The sequence below is a fragment of the Ostrea edulis genome, chromosome 4 (assembly GCF_947568905.1).
Source record: "Ostrea edulis chromosome 4, xbOstEdul1.1, whole genome shotgun sequence".
Classification (NCBI taxonomy): Eukaryota; Metazoa; Mollusca; class Bivalvia; order Ostreida; family Ostreidae; genus Ostrea; species Ostrea edulis.
In genome coordinates this window covers 43,721,159-43,744,043 of record NC_079167.1, presented here as the reverse complement: position 1 = coordinate 43,744,043, position 22,885 = coordinate 43,721,159, and the positions used below count along the sequence as shown (strand labels likewise).

At 34.8% G+C, this 22,885-nt stretch overlaps 2 protein-coding genes across 2 annotated transcripts in view; both read left to right on the top strand.

Annotated features, from left to right (window-relative positions):
• The window catches only part of LOC125672143 (uncharacterized), a 171,405-nt gene that overhangs the window by 56,708 nt on the left and 91,812 nt on the right, over positions 1-22,885 (top strand). The window lies entirely within an intron of this gene.
• LOC130054141 (uncharacterized) lies at positions 10,876-12,269 on the top strand. The gene is made up of 2 exons (XM_056162717.1): positions 10,876-11,643; positions 11,800-12,269. Exons 1-2 carry the CDS (start codon positions 11,621-11,623, stop codon positions 12,092-12,094), a joined length of 318 nt encoding a protein of 105 aa, XP_056018692.1. The 5' UTR covers positions 10,876-11,620; the 3' UTR covers positions 12,095-12,269.

Genomic DNA, 22,885 nt, shown 5'->3' with positions numbered 1-22,885 from the left:
TATTTCACATGTGGGTTGGTTATGAGTAGAAGAGGACCCCTATTGTTTTTCAGGTCCAAAGGTCAAGGGCCAATCTACTCTTGACATAGGAATATAATGTCCACTCAATATCTTGAGAACCCTTTGCTTGAAAGACAACAAACTTGGCACACTGGTACATTCTAAGAAGTAGATGACCCCTATTGATTTCGAGGTCAAAGGTCAAGAGTCAAACTGGACAGTGGAATATACTGTCCGCTCAATATCTTGAGAACCCTTTGCTTGACAGACATCAAACTTGGTACACTGGTACATCTTTAGGAGAAAATGACCCCTATTGATTTCGAGGTCACATGGTCAAAGGTCAAACTGGAAATAGGAATATAATGTCCGCTCAATATCTTGAGAACCCTTTTCCTAACAGAAATCAAACTTAGTAAACTGGTATATCTTCAGAAGATGACTCCTATTGATTTTGAGGTCACATGGTCGAAGGTCAAGGGTCAAACTAGACATGGGAATATACTGTCTGCTCAGTATCTTGAGAACCCTTTTCGTAAGAGACATCAAACTTGGTACACTGATACGTCTTCAGGAGAAGATGACCCCTATTGATTTTGAGGTCACATGGTCAAAGGTCACACTGGCCATAGGAATATACTGTCCGTTCAATATCTTGAGAACCCTTTTCTTGACAGACATCAAACTTGGTACACTGGTACATCTTCAGGGGAAGATGATCACTATTGATTTTGAGGTCACATGTTTAAAGGTCAAGGGTCAACCTGGACATTGGAATATACTGTCCACTCAATATCGTGATTACCCTTTTGCTTGAAATACATCAAACTTAGTACACTGGTACATCTTCAGGAGAAAATGACCCATATTGATTTTGAGGTCAAAAGTCAATAGTTGAACTGGACATAGTAATATATTGTCTCCTACATTTTAAAGCTGTATGACCCGATGTTCATGTATTATTTTTGTACATAATTACTTTAAAGCAGATTAATTACTTTAAAAAGTTATTAACTTTCCCTTAATTATATGCTTGAAAACATCTGCATGTAAAAGAAAACAGTGCGAATATTATTTAGAAAGTAAATATAGTGGTTGCATATATAAATCATCCCATAATAGACGTCTATAAATAGACCCACGCAACTGTTTAGTTTTAAGGCTGAAAGAGCGTAAAACAAAAAATTACTAAGAGGTATTTGATATTTTTATTTTTATTAAACTTATGGTATGGCACTGTTATAACAAAATACACAGCTTTACACAGATAAGATCACCGATGATCTGAAAGTTTGAACTGGTCACGTGACTGTCACTTGAAATGACAGTGACGCGGTTATTTGTAAACATCGATTTAAAATCAAATTATTTGGGTTAAAACAGGTGAAATAATTTATGATATGTCGTACAGTCTCATAACTACATACGTGCAATGATTTAATAGCGTTTTTACGAGACGGAAAAAAAATATTGTAATTTGGACCATACAGCTTTAAGAATTATTTGCTTGATTGACACCAAACTTGGTACACTGGTACAAAATAAGGAGTAAATGACCCCTATTGATTTTTAGGCCACATGGTCAATTCACTCTTGACATAGGAAGATATTGTCAGCTCAATATTTTGAATTGATGATACTACTATCATTTAAATGATGTGTGTGTATAACCCTTTTCAATTTTGCACCATGCGGGGCATTTGTGTTTCACAAACATCTCTTTTTTTTTGGCAACACTTAGAATATTAAGACACATCATTATAGGGTATATTGATGACTGATTACTGTTTCGTAGCTCAATTCAAGAGTGTTCTCCCGTGTGGATCCGGGTTAGAATAGGTCCTCATTACCCTTTGCTTGTCGTAAGAGGTGACTTAATGAGGCGGTCCTTTGGAAGTGACTACATAAATCGAGGCCCCGTGTCACAGCAGGTGTAGCACGATAAAGATCCCTCCCTGCTCAAAGGCCGTAAGCGCCGAGCATAGACCAGAATTTTTACAACCCTTCACCGGCAATAGTAACGTCTGAATATGAGTCCTAAATTCTCGAGAGGGACGTTAAACAATATGTAAGGGATACAAGACTCCGATGGTCTATTATGTCAGATACGGGACTGGCACGAGCCGCGTAGCGGCGAGTGATCAGTCCCGTATCTGACACAATAGACCATCTGAGTCTTGTATCTTACTTAAAACATTGTTCTATCTAAAAGCAAATGCATTTGAACGCACAAAAAAAAAACAAAAAAAAACCCAAAAACAAAAAAAAAAAAAACCAACAAAAAACCAAAAAAAAAAAACAAAAAAAAAAAACAAAAAAAAAAAAAAAAAACCCAACAAAAAAACACGTACAAATATACATTGGTATAGACAAATATATTTACACCTTTCGTTTCTGATTTGTTTTTAATATTTAATATATTAGGAATTCATAAACTTTAATGGCACACGAGGTCAAATCTTGTCTTTAAAGCTGACATGAATTAATAAATACGTACACCTTTCTCATCTTATCCGCCATATTTCTCTCAGGTAACCTAATTTACTCTACCCGTATATACCCCAAATGTGATTGTCACACCTGAGTGATTTTTCTAGGTGGACTCGACCAGTGGACATCTCCGATAGTAATATATAGGGAATGAGAAACAAATAAAATAACATTTTAAAACATTATGCTTTGCTCAAAATTACAAAATATTGATGTATACTAATGCAACATTCTGGAAGTTTAGATAAGTTAGACAAAAATACAACAACAACAAACTTTTCTTGCATACTTGCAAGTGCATGCAAGTATTTGCATTTTCTAATAAAATAAATGCGGATAAATCATTTGCCAATTACATACTGATAGAATGGAATAGGCAAAGAGCATAAAATATATTATTTATATCAATTCTTGCAAAATAAAGGTACATGCCATAGGCATAATATGCAATGCACAAGGTATAATCGCCAAACAAAGTATCAAATACGGGCGTCTATTCAACAGGTATCGGAGATGTGCACTTACCGAAAATATTAGATTCTCTTTATTCTGATAAATCCACGAAACAAAATGATAAACTCCATTTGTATCTCGTTAGAACTTTACAACACGTTGTCATTCCATTATACAGACTGCGACAGACTTCACCCGTGCCGAACAGGGTGTCTTCAATCAGGGGAGATGTCAGAGTCGAAAAATTTTCCTGTATTGAATGCTTGTCTGGTCGAGGTTTTTGCAGTTTATAGAAATCGAGAATCTAATATCTGGTTGGATATATTGCGTGCACAATTCAAAATTTCTCGATGATCATATACAAACTTGGATATACAAATAAGGGAATAATGATCGAAAATATACATCTGTGTGCAAATGCGTGTATTGCATTTGCAATCCATAATAAACAGTTCATTACACAAAGACACATATGAAAGGAAATTTATAAACGAAAATATAGTTTTGTTGTCTCTTTTGGAACCACATAATTATTTACGGTCTCTGTATGTCCATATTCAGAGAGAGAGAGAGAGAGAGAGAGAGAGAGAGAGAGAGCGACCGTCCTACTTCGATTTATAATATATCATTTCACAGAAGGAAAGAAAATTGATCACTTATATAAATGTAAGCTTACAAGCATTAAAAATTTCCAGCTATTTAAAAATTTGTTGATTGACAATATATTGGAAACTTACAGGAGTTGATGCTTATAATTGAATTCATTACAAATTTTAAAAAAAGAATATTAGTTTGAACTGTGCATGTAGAAAATACTGACTTTGTATGTTAAAATAACGGGAAAAAAGTAAATTGTCAAAAAAAAAGTGGGAAAAGCAGAGCAGCCTTCCTGCCCACCTCAACCCCCTGTTTTCGTGCCTGAAACAACATATCAATTCGTGTTGAAAGAAAGATGCATATCTACATTTCATTAAATTCCAAAGGAGCTCGAATTTATGTGTTCCTTATTAATTATTTTGTATGCAAGATTCGTTCCCGAATTTAGAATCATGCTTTCAGTCAGAGCAGAAATGAATTCATTTTGAAGTACATCTAGTTTGAATGCAAATGTTGGGTTCCTTCTTTTAATTTCATCAGACTCATTAGAAACCCCTCTCCCAAACTATGCAGCTTTGTTATACCCCCCGCAACAAGTTGTGGGGGGGGGGGGGGTATACTGGAATCGGGTTGTCCGTCTGTCTGTCTGTCCGTCCGTCCGTCCGTCTGTAGACGCAATGGTTTCCGGGCTCTAAAGCATTATCCTTTCCACCTACCGTCACCATATCTTATATATGGACTACCCATGGGATGAAGATGTTCCCTATCGATTTTGGGGTCAAAAGGTCAAAGGTCAAGTACACTGGACATCGAAGTAGCAATATGGATTCCGGGCTCTAAAGCTTTATCCTTTCCACCTACAGTCACCATATCTTATATATGGACTACCCATGGGATGAAGATGTTCCCTATCGATTTTGGGGTCAAAAGGTCAAAGGTCACGCGCACTGGACATTGAAGTAGCAATATGGTTTCCGGGCTCTAAAGCGTTATCCTTTCCACCTACAGTCACCATATCATACATATGGACTACCCATGGGATGAAGATGTTCCCTATCGATTTTGGGGTCAAAAGGTCAAAGGTCACGCGCACTGGACATTGAAGTAGCAATATGGTTTCCGAGCTCTAAAGCGTTATCCTTTCCACCTACAGTCACCATATCATACATATGGACTACCCATGGGATGAAGATGTTCCCCATCGATTTTGGGGTCGAAAGGTCAAAGGTCACGCGCACTGACATCGAAGTAGCAATATGGTTGGTTTGTCATGCCATTTGTTTTTTACACTCAGAAAAGAGGTAGTTTATACCTATTACCAACACCCTTTGGGAGATTGGGGTAAGCGGGGGGTATTCTTAGTGAGTATTGCTCACAGTACCTCTTGTTTTTATTGATATCTAAATTGGTATAAATGAATCCGGATATAAATTATATAATGTTTTTAGTGATCATATAGATATTGATACTGATAATGAAAAAATAAAATGTTTACCTTTTGCATATCCTACTAATGCATTACAGTATATTGACATTGTATCATATCAAATAAAACCTCAACACGAATTTTACTGATTTATGCATACTAACATCTTATCGAATACATTTGAATTTGAAACTACGTACAGCGGTATGGCCATTGCGCCAGATCTACGAAATGAAAATATTTATGAATAAATTACACTCAAGCCTCAAAGTAATCATTATGGCATTTTACAGAAACGTTAAAACACACAAATGCTATAGTCCTGTAATGCAAGCATGCGATTTTTCTGAATACATGTATTTATGTATTCATGAATGAAGTTCCTACGCTTGAAAATATCTTGGTCTTTATGCATTTTGTTTTGTGATTTTGGTTTACCATTCCTTACACTGTGTAAATGAAGGAAAATTTGGTAAAGGGTGCAATTCTACATGCACCATACAATTAGTATACATGCATGTGTTTCAAAGCAAAATGTACATGTAATAACCAGACATGTATCGTCATTTTTCATGGGGGGGGGGGGGGGGGTACAACAGGGGGTAAAATGGAAAATTGGATTCTTCAAAATCTCTTGCCATTCAAAATAATAATTAAAAAGATGAACGAAAACAGCAATAAAATAAAACAAAACACCCAAACAAACCAAGATGTTCTGTCTGATGTTCAAAGTCCTAATGTGGGGGTGAAGGGTTAAAGAGTCTTTTACTTTGAGTACCTCAATAATTTTCCCCTACACTTCATTTTCTTCAATCGTTGGGGATCGGATGGGGTGGTTACAGTCCTCTACTATGAGTGCCTCATATCTTCATTTTCTTAATTGATGGTGGTGTGTGTCTTCTACTATTATATCCGAACTTTCAAGCTGGGGTAAGTGGGGGAGGGGTTGTCACTCAATGTATCTTTTATTTGCATTACAAACTAACAAAAAATGGATATTGTTATTCAAGGTGGGTAACAGACACTCTTGTCCTCTCCCCTTGATGTTTGATAACGACGCATAATATGATAATATAGGGTTATTGAACTAATATTGGTGAATATTGGCACGAGTTGGCTGTGAAAATGCACGAGCTTGCGAGTGCATTTTGACAGCCAACGAGTGCCAATATTCACCTATATAAGTTCAATAACCCTTTTATTATATAGCTAAAGTATTTAATTGTTAAATTATATCCCTTTTCACTCAAACTACTCCAAAATAGACGAGAATTCATCAATATTGGCAGTGTGCAATAACAGCATGCATTTCTTAACTGTTCAATATTTAACCCGTCATTAATGCATGAAGCAAACTGATTTTGTAAATGGGGACATCATAATTTATGTACAGTAAAACATTTTGCTTAAGTAAATATCAAATACCGGCTCTGTCAGATTTGGAGGACCGTCGTTTGACATTTTGGCTTGTTTACGTCGTTACGGTAACGTCAATATTGAACGCTCATACTCGGAATGTTTCGGGCGCATACAATTTACGCAATGTAAAGTTAGCGTTCAATAAATTCTCAGGATATTGAACGCTAACATTCTCTAGATTTTACCCAGATTTTATATTAGACTATTTATAAGCTATATAATAAACTCGATTATTACATTTTGCATTAGTACAATTTGCGTCGAGTTCGACGCAGAATGTAATAACGCAAAATGGCATGGATATACAAGATCTATTAAGGTAGCTATTGATAGCTATCCCAAAAAAAAACGCTCATTGAATTTTTTCAATTTTATTTATTATAACATTTTGACTTTATCCTAAAACATATCAGAAAATCAACAAAAGTGATCAGATTAATTTTCGAGGAAAGCGAGATTGAAATCCCCTCTTTTGCAGCTCCAAAAGGCAAAAAATGCCAAAATTGAGCAAATTAACACAAAAGCCAATACAAATTTTATTGACACCAGAAATATTGTTTGTCATATCTAGTTATGTAAATTAAACACAAACAGATAAAAAATCAACATGGATTAGAAATTCAAAATGCATCTAAGGAAAACATTGGCATGATTCGACTTGGCAATTGGCCAAATTTACCCTAAATATGGCGTTTCTCAAATACTATCAGACATACATTTTCTGACAACAAAATTCTGCTCATAAAATTTCTGATTTTATTTCATTTTTACAATAAGTCAAGTAGTATCTAAAATATTGAATAGAAAAAAATATACCAAATGAGGTTTAATCTGAAACTATGTCAGATTTTGTAACCCTACCCCCTCCCTTCTAGAAATGAATTTTAAGAGATACAGTCAGCAGAGATAAACTATTGACCTTAAATGATTAAGCATTCCCAAATTACCATATTGAGCATTCAAACTCACAATATTAGAAGTTTCTATGAGCCATTTAAGAATGATATATAGTGTGTGCTATTGCAGTTGACCTTTTCGCACTCACAATGATTGCCTAAATATTTAGTTATTTTTCATACAATTTCTTGTAATAACTGGACCAAATCTATTACCTATACATATTTTTTGATAGAAATTTATATCACTATACAGTATAATACACCGAATATGTTTAAATAACCATTTCATATTTAAATAAATAATTGATATCAATGGAAAGAGACCCATGGACTGCCCATGGATCACTACATTTAAGTCCATCTGAGTCATCTTACCCTCACAGATAGGTCCGCCATATTTCTCTGCTAATCCGCCATATTAGTTGGAATTTCTATTGTTATATGTATCAGGGTTCGCATGGTATATAAGGGGACGAGCTTTGCTACGCTTCACTTCACATCAGTGTCTTCGATTTACCTGTGCGGGTAGCTTCGACAGGTAACACGTACATCTCCGATACTAATTTATAGGACATCAAGAAGAAATGAAATCACGTTTTGGAACACCACGCAGTGCTCAAAATTATAATAAACATATCGTACAGTAGTAAATCCTTCTAAATATATATATTTGGATAAATATATATAGAATGCCCTTTCTTTACATGAACGTGCGTACATTTGCAGTAAATATGTCAAAACTATACAAAAATGCGGAGAAATATTTCATCTTTTATCTATTGATAAAATGGAATAAGCAAAGAGTATACAATCTATACTATTCACAATTACTTCAAGTAAAAGGCAAATACAGAAATACTACTGTACTTATAAAAATGGCATGTATGCTCGCCATGAAAACGCATCGAATGCAGACGACTGTTTACCTGGGCCTACTCGTAATATCTGTAAAGGACCGCAGATGTACGTGTACACTTGTCGAAAATACTCTAAGTAGTAGTAAAACTCCCTTTATTTGCATAATCCATGAAACAAAACGATAAACTCCATTTGCATTCCAACAGTAAACAACATTGTCCATTGTACAGACTGCGACACACTTAGCCCGTGCCGATCAGCTATCTTCAATCAGGGGAAGTATCAGAGTATAATATTTACCCTGTATTGTGCATGAATCCTTATACCATATGATTTACTGGTCAGAGTATTGCAGATTTATAAATCAGGAAATCATTTAGGTACATAAATTTGCATATACAACACTGTACGAGTGTATGGGATGAGAGAGAGAGAGAGAGAGAGAGAGAGAGAGAGATAACCGATGATCTTGTAATAATTGTGCTCTTATTAAGACAAATGATATCGTTAATTCAATAAAAGAAGAACAGTACTAGTAACTCAATATTGCTCTCATTAATTGATAATACAGATTTATTTAATTCAATTAAAGCACGCAATAATTAAAAATTAAACATATTTTTAAATAATGTTATTTTCAATTACTTCATTTTATGCTAATTTGGCGCTCAATAGATCTTATATATATCTATGCCATTTTGCGTTATTACATTCTGCGTCGAACTCGACGCAAATTGTACTAATGCAAAATGTAATAATCGAGTTTATCATATTATGCGTCGTTATCAAACATCAAGGGGAGAGGACAAGAGTGTCTGTCACCCACCTTTAATAACAATATCCATTTTTTGTTAGTTTGTAATGCAAATAAAAGATACATTGAGTGACAACCCCTCCCCCACTTACCCCAGCTTGAAAGTTCTGATATAATAGTAGAAGACACACACCACCACCAATTAAGAAAATGAAGATATGAGGCACTCATAGTAGAGGACTCTAACCACCCCATCCGACCCCCAACGGTTGAAGAAAATGAAGTGTTGGGGGAAATTATTGAGGTAGTCAAACTTAAAGACTCTTTAACCCTTCACCCCCACATTAGGACTTTGAACATCGGACAAAACATCTTGGTTTGTTTGAGTGTTTTGTTTTATTTTATTGCTGTTTTCGTTCATCTTTTTTAATTATTATTTTGAATGGCAAGAAATTTTGAAGAATTCAATTTTCCATTTTCCCCCTGTTGTACCCCCCCCCCCCCCTCCCCATGAAAAATGACGATACATGCCTGGTTATTACATGTACTTGCTTTGAAACACATGCATGTATACTAATTGTATGGTGCATGTAGAATTGCACCCTTTACCAAGTTTTCCTTCATTTACACAGTGTAAGGAATGGTAAACCAAAAATCACAAAACAAAATGCATAAAGACCAAGATATTTTCAAGCGTAGGAACTTCATTCATGAATACATAAATACATGTATTCAGAAAAATCGCATGCATGCATTGCAGGACTATAGCATTTGTGTGTTTTAACGTTTCTGTAACATGCCATAATGATTATACTTTGAGGCTTGATTGTAATTTATTCATAAATATTTTCATTTCGTAGATCTGGTGCAATGGCCATACCGCTGTACATAGAAATTTCAAATTCAAATGTATTCGATAAGATGTTAGTATGCATAAATCAGTAAAATTCGTGTTGAGGTTTTATTTGATATGATACAATGTCAATATACTGTAATGCATTAGTAGGATATGCAGAAGGCAAGAATATAAACATTTTCTTTTTTCATTTTCAGTATCAATATCTATATGATCACGAAAAAACATTATATAATTTATATCCGGATTCATTTATACCGATTTAGATATCAATAAAAACAAAGCTGCATAGTTTGGGTGAGGGGTTTCTAACGAGTCTGATGAAATTAAAAGAAGGAACCCAACATTTGCATTCAAACTAGATGTACTTCAAAATGAATTCATTTCTGCTCTGACTGAAAGCATGATTCTAAATTCGGGAACGAATCTTGCATACAAAATAATTAATAGGGGAACATATGAATTCGAGCTCCTTTGGAATTTAATGAAATGTAGATATGTACCTTTCTTTCAACACGAATTGATATGTTGTTTCAGGCACGAAAACAGGGGGTTGGGGTGGGCAGGAAGGCTGCTCTGCTTTCCCCACTTTTTTTTGACAATTTACTTTTTTCCCGTTATTCTAACATACAAAGTCAGTATTTTCTACATGCACAGTTCAAACTAATTTTTTTTTAAAATTTGTAATGAATTCAATTATAAGCATCAACTCCTGTAAGTTTCCAATATATTGTCAATCACAAATTTTTAAATACATGTAGCTGGAAATTTTTAATGCTTGTAAGCTTACATTTATATAAGTGATCAATTTTCTTTCCTTCTGTGAAATGATATATTTTAAATCAAAGTAGGACGGTCGCTCTCTCTCTCTCTCTCTCTCTCTCAATGAATATGGACATACAGAGACCGTAAATAATTATGTGGTTCCAAAAGAGACAACAAAACTATATTTTCGTTTATAAATTTCCTTTCATATGTGTCTTTGTGTAATGAACTGTTTATTATGGATTGTAAATGTAATACACACATTTGCACACAGATGTATATTTTCGATCATTATTCCCTTATTTGTATATCCAAGTTTGTATATGATCATCGAGAAGATTTGAATTGTGCACGCAATATATCCAACCAGATATTAGATTTCCGATTTCTACAAACTGCAAAACCTCGACCAGACAAGCTTTCAAAACAGGAAAATTTTTCGACTCTGACATCTCCCCTGATTGAAGACACCCTGTTTGGCACGGGTGAAGTGTGTCGCAGTCTGTATAATGGAATGACAACGTGTTGTAAAGTTCTAACGAGATACAAATGGAGTTTATCATTTTGTTTCGTGGATTTATCAGAATAAAGAGAATCTAATATTTTCGGTAAGTGCACATCTCCGATACCTGTTGAATAGACGCCCGTATTTGATACTTTTTTTGGCGATTATACCTTGTGCATTGCATATTATGCATATGGCATGCACCTTTATTTTGCAAGAATTGATAAAAATAATATATTTTATGCTCTTTGTCTATTCCATTCTATCAGTATGTAATTGGCAAATGAGTTATCCGCATTTATTTTATTAGAAAATGCAAATACTTGCATGCACTTGCAAGTATGCAAGAAAAACTTTTTCTTTTTGCATTTTTGTCTAACTTATCTAAACTTCCAGAATGTTGCATTAGTATACAATCAATATTTTGTAATTTTGAGCAAAGCATAATGTTTTAAAATGTTATTTTCTTTGTTTCTCATTTCCTTTTTTTACTATCGGAGATGTGCACTGGTCGAGTCCACCTAGAAAAATCACTCAGGTGTGACAATCACATTTGGAGTATATACGGGTAGAGTAAATTAGGCTACCTGAGAGAAATATGGCGGATAAGATGAGAAAGGTGTACGTATTTATTAATTCATGTCAGCTTTAAGTAAACCTGTGTTTATGCAAATAGATAGATACTGTTCTTGGCATCCAGACCCAGGAGCTACCAATGTTAATGCATTTAGTTTTTTTATGGAAAAATATTCATGGTTATCTCAATCCTCCTTTCAGTTTCATCGGACGTGTGGTGAAGAAGATTGGTCAGAACAAGGCAGAATGCTACAGTTTGGCGAACACAACCATGGTTCAATCGAATACTGACGAGATTGATGAATCAGCCTGTGATTTTACCCATGACGGACAATCTTTTAACACTTCCAGGCATGGATGTACAGTATCCTTTGAAGAGCTAGGTAGTCCTGATGGCACGTCGATTGTCCGGTCGCAGTTTCAGAAACGAGGAATTCTCAACAAGCAGCTCGATCCTGTTGGCATCATGGAAGTCAGGAACCAAGAAACAATATAAAACAACCACGGTCTTTCAATTGGCGATATAACTTCATCTCTATTATGAATTCTGTCGAAGATTATGCCAGACGATGCGATAAATATGAAAAAGAAGAACTTGATACATTGTCAGAATGGATTAAAAGTATAAGAGGAATATAAAAATCCCGCATTAGACCTATTAAAACAAAAGCACATGCCATCTATCCTTCTTTGTTTATTAAACCAGTGGTGATAAAAGAATTTGGTTACTTGAGGAATATGTTTTGGTTCCAGCTGACAAAGCCTGTAACAACATTGTCTTTGTAAGGCTCATTATTACAACTGTATTTTAAACGAATTCGGCATTAATTCCACTTTTGGTAATCGTACATATTTTCCAACTGCCCTTTCAAAAGATGAAATTCTTCAAAACCATGCCCCAGTTTTAGATACATTTAATATTCCAAGTCAATGGGTCGAATGAATATGAGTTACGTAAGGGTTAATGTACGAGTATCGCTCCATTCCTTAAAAGTAATGGACCGAGGCTCCGAAGGGGCCGAGGTCCATTGCTTTTAAGGAATGGAGTGATACGAGTACATTGACCCACTTAAAATCCACTGTAAACATTAATAAAAACTAAATTTCAATTTAATTTTAATCATGTCTTACGTTTTTCATTCTTTTGTTGCATGCATTTATATCTACTTGTATAAAGGTCGACCTACTTTCCGAACTCTCCATTCCTGAAAAATAATGGAGTGTTCGAACAAAAGAATGACGTCATAGGTGGATTTTAACATACCTATACTGGATTTATAAACTACATTAAAACCCTTACAAAGATACATTGCTGAATCCAGTAAGTGCTCTACCAAGCCCCTATATTTGCTCCTCACGAAAATAATAACAGCTGAAAATGAGAAACTTTAAACTTACTGTGCGACTACATATGCCAGAAGAAGTGTAAATCATATGTGGATTCTAAAAAATTCTAAAGAACTTTTCGTAAACTTCAAATAGCAAAACTTTTTCAAATCAAAAACATCAAAACGCATGATTTTTCAACACTTTACACGACCATTCCTCACAATAAATCAAAGACTACACTTTTTGAAACTTTGCATGCTAATTTGTGAGCGAAACATCACATTTCCTTTCGGGAGTTATCTCCCTTTTAGTGACTTTTTGGAGATCCGTATTGTTCACCTATCTCCTCCATAAGTCTTGAATTTTGACAAGATGTAGACGTCATTCTGAATGTGAAATATTTCGTCCATTTCTGTGATTTTTATGCCCCCGAGATCGAAGATCGGAGGGCATATTGTTTTTGTCCTGTCTGTCATTCTGTCTGAAACTTTAACCTTGCTAATAACTTTTGAACAGTAAGTGATAGAGCTTGATATTTCACATGAGTATTCCTTGTGACAAGACCTTTCCGTGGGTACCAACATTTTTGACCCCGTGACCTTGACCTTGGGGTTTGACTTACTTTTTGAAAACTTTAACCTTGCTAATAACGTTTGAACAGTAAGAGATAGAGCTTTGATATTTCATGAGTATTCCTTGTGACAAGACCTTTCCGTGGGAACCAACATTTTTGACCCCGTGACCTTGACGTTTGACCTACTTTTTGAAAACTTTAACCTTGTAAATACCTTTTGAACAGTAAGTGATAGAGCTTTGATATTTCACATGAGTATTCCTTGTGACAAGACCTTTCCGTGGCTACCAACATTTTTTACCCTTGACCTTGGAATTTGACCTACTTTTTGAAAACTTTAACCTTGCTAATACCTTTTGAACAGTAAGTGATAGAGCTTTGATATTTCACATGAGTATTCCTTGTGACAAGACCTTTCCGTGGGTACCAACATTTTTGACCCTGTGACCTTGGAGTTAGACCTACTTTTTGAAAACTTTAACCTTGCTAATAACTTTTGAACAGTAAGAGATAGAGCTTTAATATTTCACATGAGTATTCCTTGTTACAAGATCTTTCCGTTGGTATTGAACCTTTTGACCTTGACATTTGACCTACTTTAATTTTTTTTTTACATTGGTCATAACTTCTAAATGGTAAATATTAGAGCGTTCATATTGTACATGAGCATTTCTTTTGACAAGATCTTTCTACTGGTACCAAGATATTTGCCCTTGTGACCTTGGGCATCTTCGGAATTGGCCATTATCGGGGGCATTTGTGTTTCACAAACACATCTTGTTGACATTTTATCTAGACTATCTCATTCTCTTTTATGAATATTTTGTTTAGATGTATCAAACGAAAAGTGTGCAGTTTTCCAAAATCTTTCTGTTCATATGTAGATAAAAGGACTGACCCCTCAAAAAATGGTCTAGAGGTGCTCAAAATCTCAAGCAAATATCTTCTAAACCATCAACATTTTGTGAAGAATCGTAGAATATAAAATGTTCATAATCATCCTGATAATTACATGTACACTGATTTTGACTGCGGATAACTCTGTTTACCTGAGATAGGGCTCACGGCGGGTGTGACCGGTCAACAGGGATGCTTACTCCTCCTAGGCACCTGATCTCACCTCTGGTGTGTCCAGGGGTCCATGTTTGCCCAAGTATCTATTTTGTATTGCTTATACCGAGCGAAGCTCGGACGGGCCCAAGGCCCGTCCGCGAAGCAAGGCTCTAAAGTTAACACGTATATACATGTAAAAGAAAAAAGTCAAAATAAAGCAAAAGAAAAAGAGATAATCTCTATATACGTTCACTTAAATTTTCGTGATCCATATGGGCGCCGCCATTTATTTTTTCATTATCTGCTTCAACAGTTATTCGTGCTTTATTTTGAATGCCAATAATGGAAGACTCTGACGTGCAATTCGTAATTTAAACACTCAGTTTGTTCAAAGTGAATAGTATAATTATCATTGTAACAGGTTTTAGCAAATAATTACATATAAAACCGTAATAAGACTAAATAGATGAACGAGTTCATGAGTTTCTTTGAATAAGAATATAAAATTACGGTTACTTTTTTACCATTTTGAATTCATTGGTTAATTTTGTTTAGTTTTAACGGCCTTTTTCATTGCATACGGAATGTATTATCGATGTTTATAATTGTTTGCTTTGAAAATAGAGAAAAAAGTCGAGGCTAAATGTGACGTCATAATGCACATTTGACGTCGCCTAGCGTTTTATTTCCCGCGTTCAATGAATAGGCGGATCCTGTAAAACTGTTGTCCCCATATAAACTCCTTTAATATTGAGATGTTACTGGATGTTTAGCGCAAGGAAAATTTCATTCAAAATATATATTTTTAAATGAATCATAATCTACCGTACTTAACGGAATTATGATTACCACTTGGGACACTCCAATGACCATTACATGCTTCGCTCGGTCCAACGGTCACACCGTATACATTAGGAGTTATGACATTGATCACTGTTCGTTATCTTCATCTTGCATGTACCATATACACAAATCCTTGTTTGGGTTATATGTTACATAATTTTTATCTTAAGAATCCTGATCTAAATATGAATTATACCGAGCGAAGCTCGGACGGGCCGAAGGCCCGTCCGCGAAGCAAGGCTCTAAAGGTAACACGTATGTAAAAGAAAAGTCAAAATCAGCAAAAGAAAAAGATAATCTCTATATACGTTCACTGAAATTTTCGTGATCCATATGGGCGCCACCATTTATTTTTTTATTACCTGTTTCAACAGTTATTTGTGCTTTATTTTGAATGCCAATAATAGAAGACTCTGACGTGCAATTCGTAATTTAAACACTCAGCTTGTTCAAAGTGAATAGTATAATTATCATTGTAACAGGTATTAGCAAATAATTACATATAAAACCGTAATACGACTAAATAAATGAACGAGTTCATGAGTTTCTTTGAATAAGAATATACGATAAAATATTACGGTTACTTTTTTACCAATTTTACTTGATTGGTTAATTTTGTTTAGTTTTAATGGCCTTTTTCATTGCATACACTCTAAAAATGGTGTTTAGATCCTAAACACAAAGTTAAACACATTTCTTGTGTACAGTTTTGAACGCGTTCTAAATCTAAACATGTTTAACACTTTCTGTGTTTAGGTTTTAAACATGTTTAACCCAATGTGTTTAGGTTTTGAACATGTTTAATTCTTTTAATGTTTAGGTGTAGAACATGTTTAACCCTTATTATGTTTAGGTTTTGAACATGTTTACCCTTATTGTGTTTAGGTTTTGAACACGTTTACCTCTTTTGTGTTTAGGTTTTGAACATGTTTAGTTCTCCTTGTATTTAGGTTTTGACTTTGTCTCAATTACAAAATGATTTGCTAACCTTCTATTTAAAACTCAATCCACAGCATTAAAGAGTCTTAAATAGTAGCTTTCTCTTCTATTATAGGAGAATAACATTGCAAAATCTAGCAAGAATATCCCTTGCATTACAAACTGTGTCTATGGGATCCATGATGTTTCAAATCGAACAATGCGGGTAAAGTGATTTCCTACACACAAAGAACACCGGAAAACACTTATAAACAGATATATTCACAAATACACAGAACAACTTGCAAGGGGTTAACAAATACAATAACTACACTGCTGCACTTTCTAAAACACGTCCGATTGCCTAGAGTTCGCGGGTAAGAGAGAGAGAAAATCACGTGCAGGCTCAGAGGACTCCGAGCCCGACCAGAAATACTAAAAATCCACCCCCCCCCCAAAATCACTACACGGGTTTGGGCGGTTCTTCTCAAATTACATTGCAAGTCTATTTCTATATTCTAATTGCCGAAACAACACGGTTGACATTTCCGCGATACATGTTAAAGACAAAACCATTAAAAATCACTTATGCACATATAAGAAGTAAACTATACATGGTTAAATATCACCCGGCAAGTACAACTTCAACAATTTTTTTGTCTTTGATATGCTAGTTTTTTCATAACAGGCACTGTCACATGTTGAATTAAAAAAAAGGGGGGGGGGGCATCAATTGCAACTGATGTTCTCTTTCACAAGATTTAAATGAATTTTGTTCCAATGCAAAGTAAGAGTGATGCATTGGTTTAAATTAACACTAAAGGCACGTCTAATACCAGAGACAATGAATTACACTATTTTTTAAAATTCAATATGTATGTGTCCAGACCTGTTCAAGTTGAAATGGAATTCCAGATAAAATTTTCTGGATACTCCTAAACTCTGCTCATTTCCAACAGGAAAGGGTTGAAGCCCATAGACGGCTCTTCTAATGGTTCCATCAATTTTGGATATCGACCTCGACAGTGTATACTTGCAATACGGCGTATGATGTACACTATGGTCACTATCGGGACCTGGTACACTATAGCAGTTTGAAGTATGGCAATTCTGACATGCAATTTTTTCTGCAATTCGAATTTCATTTACAGAAGACAGGAATATTCTACATGAAGACTGTAAAACTAATGTCAACAATGTTACTAAGCTTATCGTGTTCAAAACCTAAACGCATAGACGTTTAGGATTGTGTTTAGACGTTTAGGAATGTGTTTAGCAAGTGTTTAGCATGTTATTTTGTGTTTAGATACTGTATTTTTGCATAGCTAAACATGTTCTCAGTCTGAACATGTTTAGGGTAGAACATGTTTATTACACTTCGCGTTTAGGATATAAGCACAATCCTAAACACGTTTAGACCTAAACACGTTTAAAAAGTGTTCCAAACCTAAACATTGTTTTTAGAGTGTACGGAATGTATTATTGTTGTTTATAATTGTTTGCTTTGAAAAAGAGAAAAATGTCGAGGCTAAATGTGACGTTACAATGCACAGTTTATGTCGCTTGCGTTTTATTTCCCGCGTTCAATGAATAGGCGGATTCTGTAAAACTGTTGTCCCCATATAAACTCCTTTAATATTGAGATGTTACTAGGTGTTTAGCGCAACGAAAATTTCATTAAAAATATATATTTTTAAATGAATCATAATCTACCGTACTTAACGGAATTATGATTACCACTTGGAACAGTCTGATTAAAATCAGACCCCATACTCATTATCATATCGTTGGGTGTATATATGAGTATGGGGTCTGATTTTAATCAGACTGCACTTGGGACACTCCAATGACCATTACATGCTTCGCTCGGTCCAACGGTCACACCGTATACATATTATCTAAGGTCAATATTACGTAATTAGGGGTTTAAAGGGTCAAAACCATAATTTTTTTTTATCTCTTATACAGTGTATCTTTAAAAGGACAGATGTTTTGAAAAGCATTATTGAACAAAAGTTGTGAAAATAATGGTCTTAACAATATGTGTTTTGTCCAGCTAACAAAATGCCTCAAAACCAAAGTTCAAAATGTAATCCATTTATTGTGTTTAATCAGCCAAGGGTCTGGGACAGACATCATTGTGAGACATTCTGTGAAAGCTGCCAAAAAAAAAAAAAAAAAAAAAAAAAAAATACAGAAAAATATGTAATTCATGTAACTTGTCAATAAACGAATACAGATTTACATGTAAACATTGTGTCAAATTAGTCAACACATTAAAAAATATTATTTAAAGTCCTAACATTGTATATTATACATAGTGGCGAGCGAAGCTCGCGTCGCAAAGCGACGCGACGAGCTCGCTCCAATGATTACACATATGAGTCACGTGATTTGCTCTTTATCAGTTGAAAAAAGATGAGTTATCACCCATAATGCTTCCGAAAAAATGTCGCCGTCATTGCGGTATACCTCATTGACAAACCCGTAATTAAAATAATTAGATTGTTTAGAAAGTACCATAAACGTTTTTAAATTCCAGACAAGCTTTCTCATAGCTTAAAACATTTCTTTTTGCTTGGTTCGAGAGAAGAAAAAAACCCACCACAACAACATTGCAGCTAATATGACGTCACAATTTGTGACTGTTTACATCAAGCGCGTTATATTTCTCGCATTAAATGAAGAGGCGGATAAAAGTTGTGTTGCAAGATGATAATGGGCTTCACTCGTCTCAACGGTCACACCGTAAAACATATTATCAATTACTGAACAGTAGATAATCAGTTTTGTCTTTTTCATAATGCACAAATAATTTACTAAATTCAAAATTATCTCATTCAAGACAGTTTAAAGATTCATAACATTGCAAAATTAAAAATAGTATTCACTCGAAAATGAAATGAACAGCATTTACGAAATTACTTATAATTTCCACAATTCAACCTTTGCATAGTGAAATAAACATTACAATATATCATTCTGACAATTTTCAAGAATATAACTTACATGGTTGCCGCTCAAACTTCCACCAGAGTTCGTTTGCTCACAAACCAAACTCTTCCACTTAGGCATTATGGGATAGCGATTTCTTCGGTCGCGTATACTGTGACGTCACTGTAGAATGACGAAAAAACATAACGTCAAACGTAAACAACTTTCAAAACAAGAACGTAAACATCAAGTTCATTACTTTACATAATAATTTGAACAGTATCCCTACTTTTTAATGATCTTTTGATCATTTTATGTTTAAAATAAAATCCATACTTTTATATTAATGCTCTTAATATTAATATCTTTAAACTTTTAACTGCGAACTACTTCTTTAGTGTAATTTGTTTGCGTGATAATCGCGGACTCACAATATACAAATCTGTATATTGTGGTGCGTCACATAGGAGAGGTCTATTCGTAGGTGACGTAATGAGGCCTCGACGGAGAGTTTGGGTTGCCGCTGTCTATGAAAATAGAATTCTGTTAACAATCTCGTGCAAATGATACCGGAAATGACAAGAGGCCCAAGGGCCTAGAATCGCTCTTCTGATAAATTGTACAACCCCACCATTTCTATTCTTAGCCTCTTAGTATTCTAAATCTTTAGTTAAATCCTAAGAATTCAAAAAAAAGTAGGTCAATGTGACCTACTTTTTGGTTTACACATTTTGAGAACCCAAGAAATATCAACTGACAAAGTTTGATGATTTTAAGCCAATTAGTATCTGAATATTGAAATATAGCTGTCAAATTCCAATCGTAGGTCATGGTGACCTACTTTTTGGTCAGCGAACTCTGAACATGCAAGACCCATCAACTGACAAAGTTTGATGACTGTAGGTCAAATAGTATCTGAAATATATAAATATAGCCGTCCAATTCCAAAAGTAGGTCAAGTTGACCTACTTTTTCGTCAACACCCTTCAAACATGCAAGACCCAACAACTGACAAAGTTTGATGACTGTAGGTCAAATAGTATCTGAATTATATAAATATAGCCGTCCAATTCCAAAAGTAGGTCAAGGTGACCTACTTTTTGGTCGAAACCCTTCGAACATGCAAGACCCATCAACTGACAAAGTTTGATGACTGTAGGTCAAATAGTATCTGAAATACATAAATATAGCCGTCAAATTCCAAAAGTAGGTCAAGGTGACCTACTTTTTGGTCGACACACTCCGTAGACTCAAGATGCATCAACTGTCAAAGTTTGATGATTGTAGGTCAATTAGTGACTGAAATATATAAATATAACTGTCAAATGCAAAATAGGTCACAGTGACCTACTTTTTGGTCGATACACTCCTAAGACTCAAGATGCATCAACTGACAAAGTTTGATGATTGTAGGTCAAATAGTGTCTGAAATATAGTAATTTAGCTGTCAAATACCAAAAGTAGGTCACGGTGACCTACTTTTTGGTCGACACAAACCGAAGACTGAAGACGCATCAACTGACAAAGTTTGATGATCCTAGGTTTTGCAGTGCCCAAAATATGCATCTAAAATTGAAAATGTGAAATTTGAATATCTGCGAAATTCAAAAAGTAGGTCACTGTGACCTACTTTTTTTTTTATAAATATGTTTCAAGGCCTCAAGTTGCATCAACTTACAAGATTTGATTATTTTAAACCTCTCGGTATTTGAAATAACAACTTAAAATATATCTATAAATGATAAGCCATAAAATTCAGAAAGTAGGTCACGGTGACCTATTTTTCAGTTGACGCATTTCAAGGTCCCATGATCCACCAACTGACAAGTTTTGATGATCACAGACTTCAAAGTGTCCAAGATATGCATCAAAATTAATTTTAAAATAAATACCTGCAAAATTCAAAAAGTAGGTCACCGTGACCTACTTTTGAGACAACTTGACACAAGGTCCTAAGATGCATCAACTATCAAAATTTGATGATCCTAGTCCTTATAATGACTAAAATATCAAAGATTTAAGGAAATATAAATTTAGGTCAACTTTGAAGTGACCTTGAGACCACGCCCTTTGCCCCAGGGTAATGCCTTGAACAATTTTTAATCTACAACATATCCTCATCCTTATGTGTAAGTTTGGTGATAATCTGCCCAGTGGTTCTTGAGAAGATTTTTTTTAGCAACCACTACTTTTGTTTGTATTTTCCTGATTATCTCCCCTTGTTAAAGGGTCACATCCCTCTATTTAGTATGTATGAAAGCCCTTGGGCCAATGATACCCTGTAACAAATTTGAAAAAAATTGGCCAAGGGGTTCTTGAGTTATAGCCCTTTTTCTAAAAAGTTTACGCACACCGCACAAATGGCCATAGCATTAGCTCTTTGAGCCTTCGGCTCAGAAGAGCTAAAAATAGATACATAGAGAACAAAACCGTACATAACCAGGTATGAAAATTCTGGATTGACATGGCGTAATTACACTACAATATGTACTTTTCATTTCTTCACTAAAAGCTCCCATTAGGGAGTAACAGAATTAACCCCTAAAAATACAAATGTATTTATCTAAATAACTTGAAAACTGTAAAGAATTTCTGAATACTTGCTGAACAAAAATGTTTCCAAACACAAGACGTTTTCTTTTGATATGAAGAAAAAGGGTCTAAAGTCAGGGTTAGGGTTAGGGTTAGTATATCTTCGAATTATGTTAAAAATTGCTTTGATGTTGAGAAATAGCATTTCTCAACATTCTGTATCTAGAAATCGAGAAAATTTTAATATGTTTATTCACCGTCAGATATCTATTCTGAATCTTGTGGAAGAACGAGATCTCTTTTAGTTATTATTTTCCGTGGTAATTCCCTCGATTTTCTCTGCCATTTCTCGATCAATTTTAATGAAAATTTCAACAAAGATATGTTTTGGTGAAGACACTTTGCATGCTAATTTGTGAGCGAAACGTCAATTCCGGTCACCCCGTAACTAAGGAACTGGAGTATTGAAATTTTGAGACAAGATAGAGTCATTATTGTAGATGTTTCTAAGGCCTTTTATTTGACCGGAAGTGATTCGCCTAAACACTCGCCTGGACTTGAAAAACTGGATGGGAAAATTTTTCGTTGATTTCATGACATTTGATCTAGCTTATCTCCTTTCTAGGAAATGTTTTGTTAAGACAGAACAAAAAAGAGCAGTTTTTCAAGATATTTTATGTTTATATGAAGGAAAATGTCTCATCCCTCCCAAAAGGGGTCTGGAGGGGGGGGGGGATTCAAAGTTTCAATCAAATATCTTCTAAACCATCAACATTTTGTGAACGATTGTAGAATATAAAATGTTTATCATAACAAACGCTATCTACACATATAATTGTTTTGTTTATATATTACGTAAATAGGGATTTAAGGGGCCAAAAAGAGTCAATCTCTCAACTTCTGTAGCTTGAAAATAACAAACAATTTGAAAAGTGTTATCAAACAAACGAATAATGTTCTTCAGAAAATGCACATTTCATCATTTTTTCTCTCTCACTAAACCCTCCCATTAGTGAGTTACTGGGTCATATGATACTTATTTAATAACTCGAAAACGATAAAGAGTTCTTCTTCCAATTGCTGGCCTCCTTCAACTCATTGAAT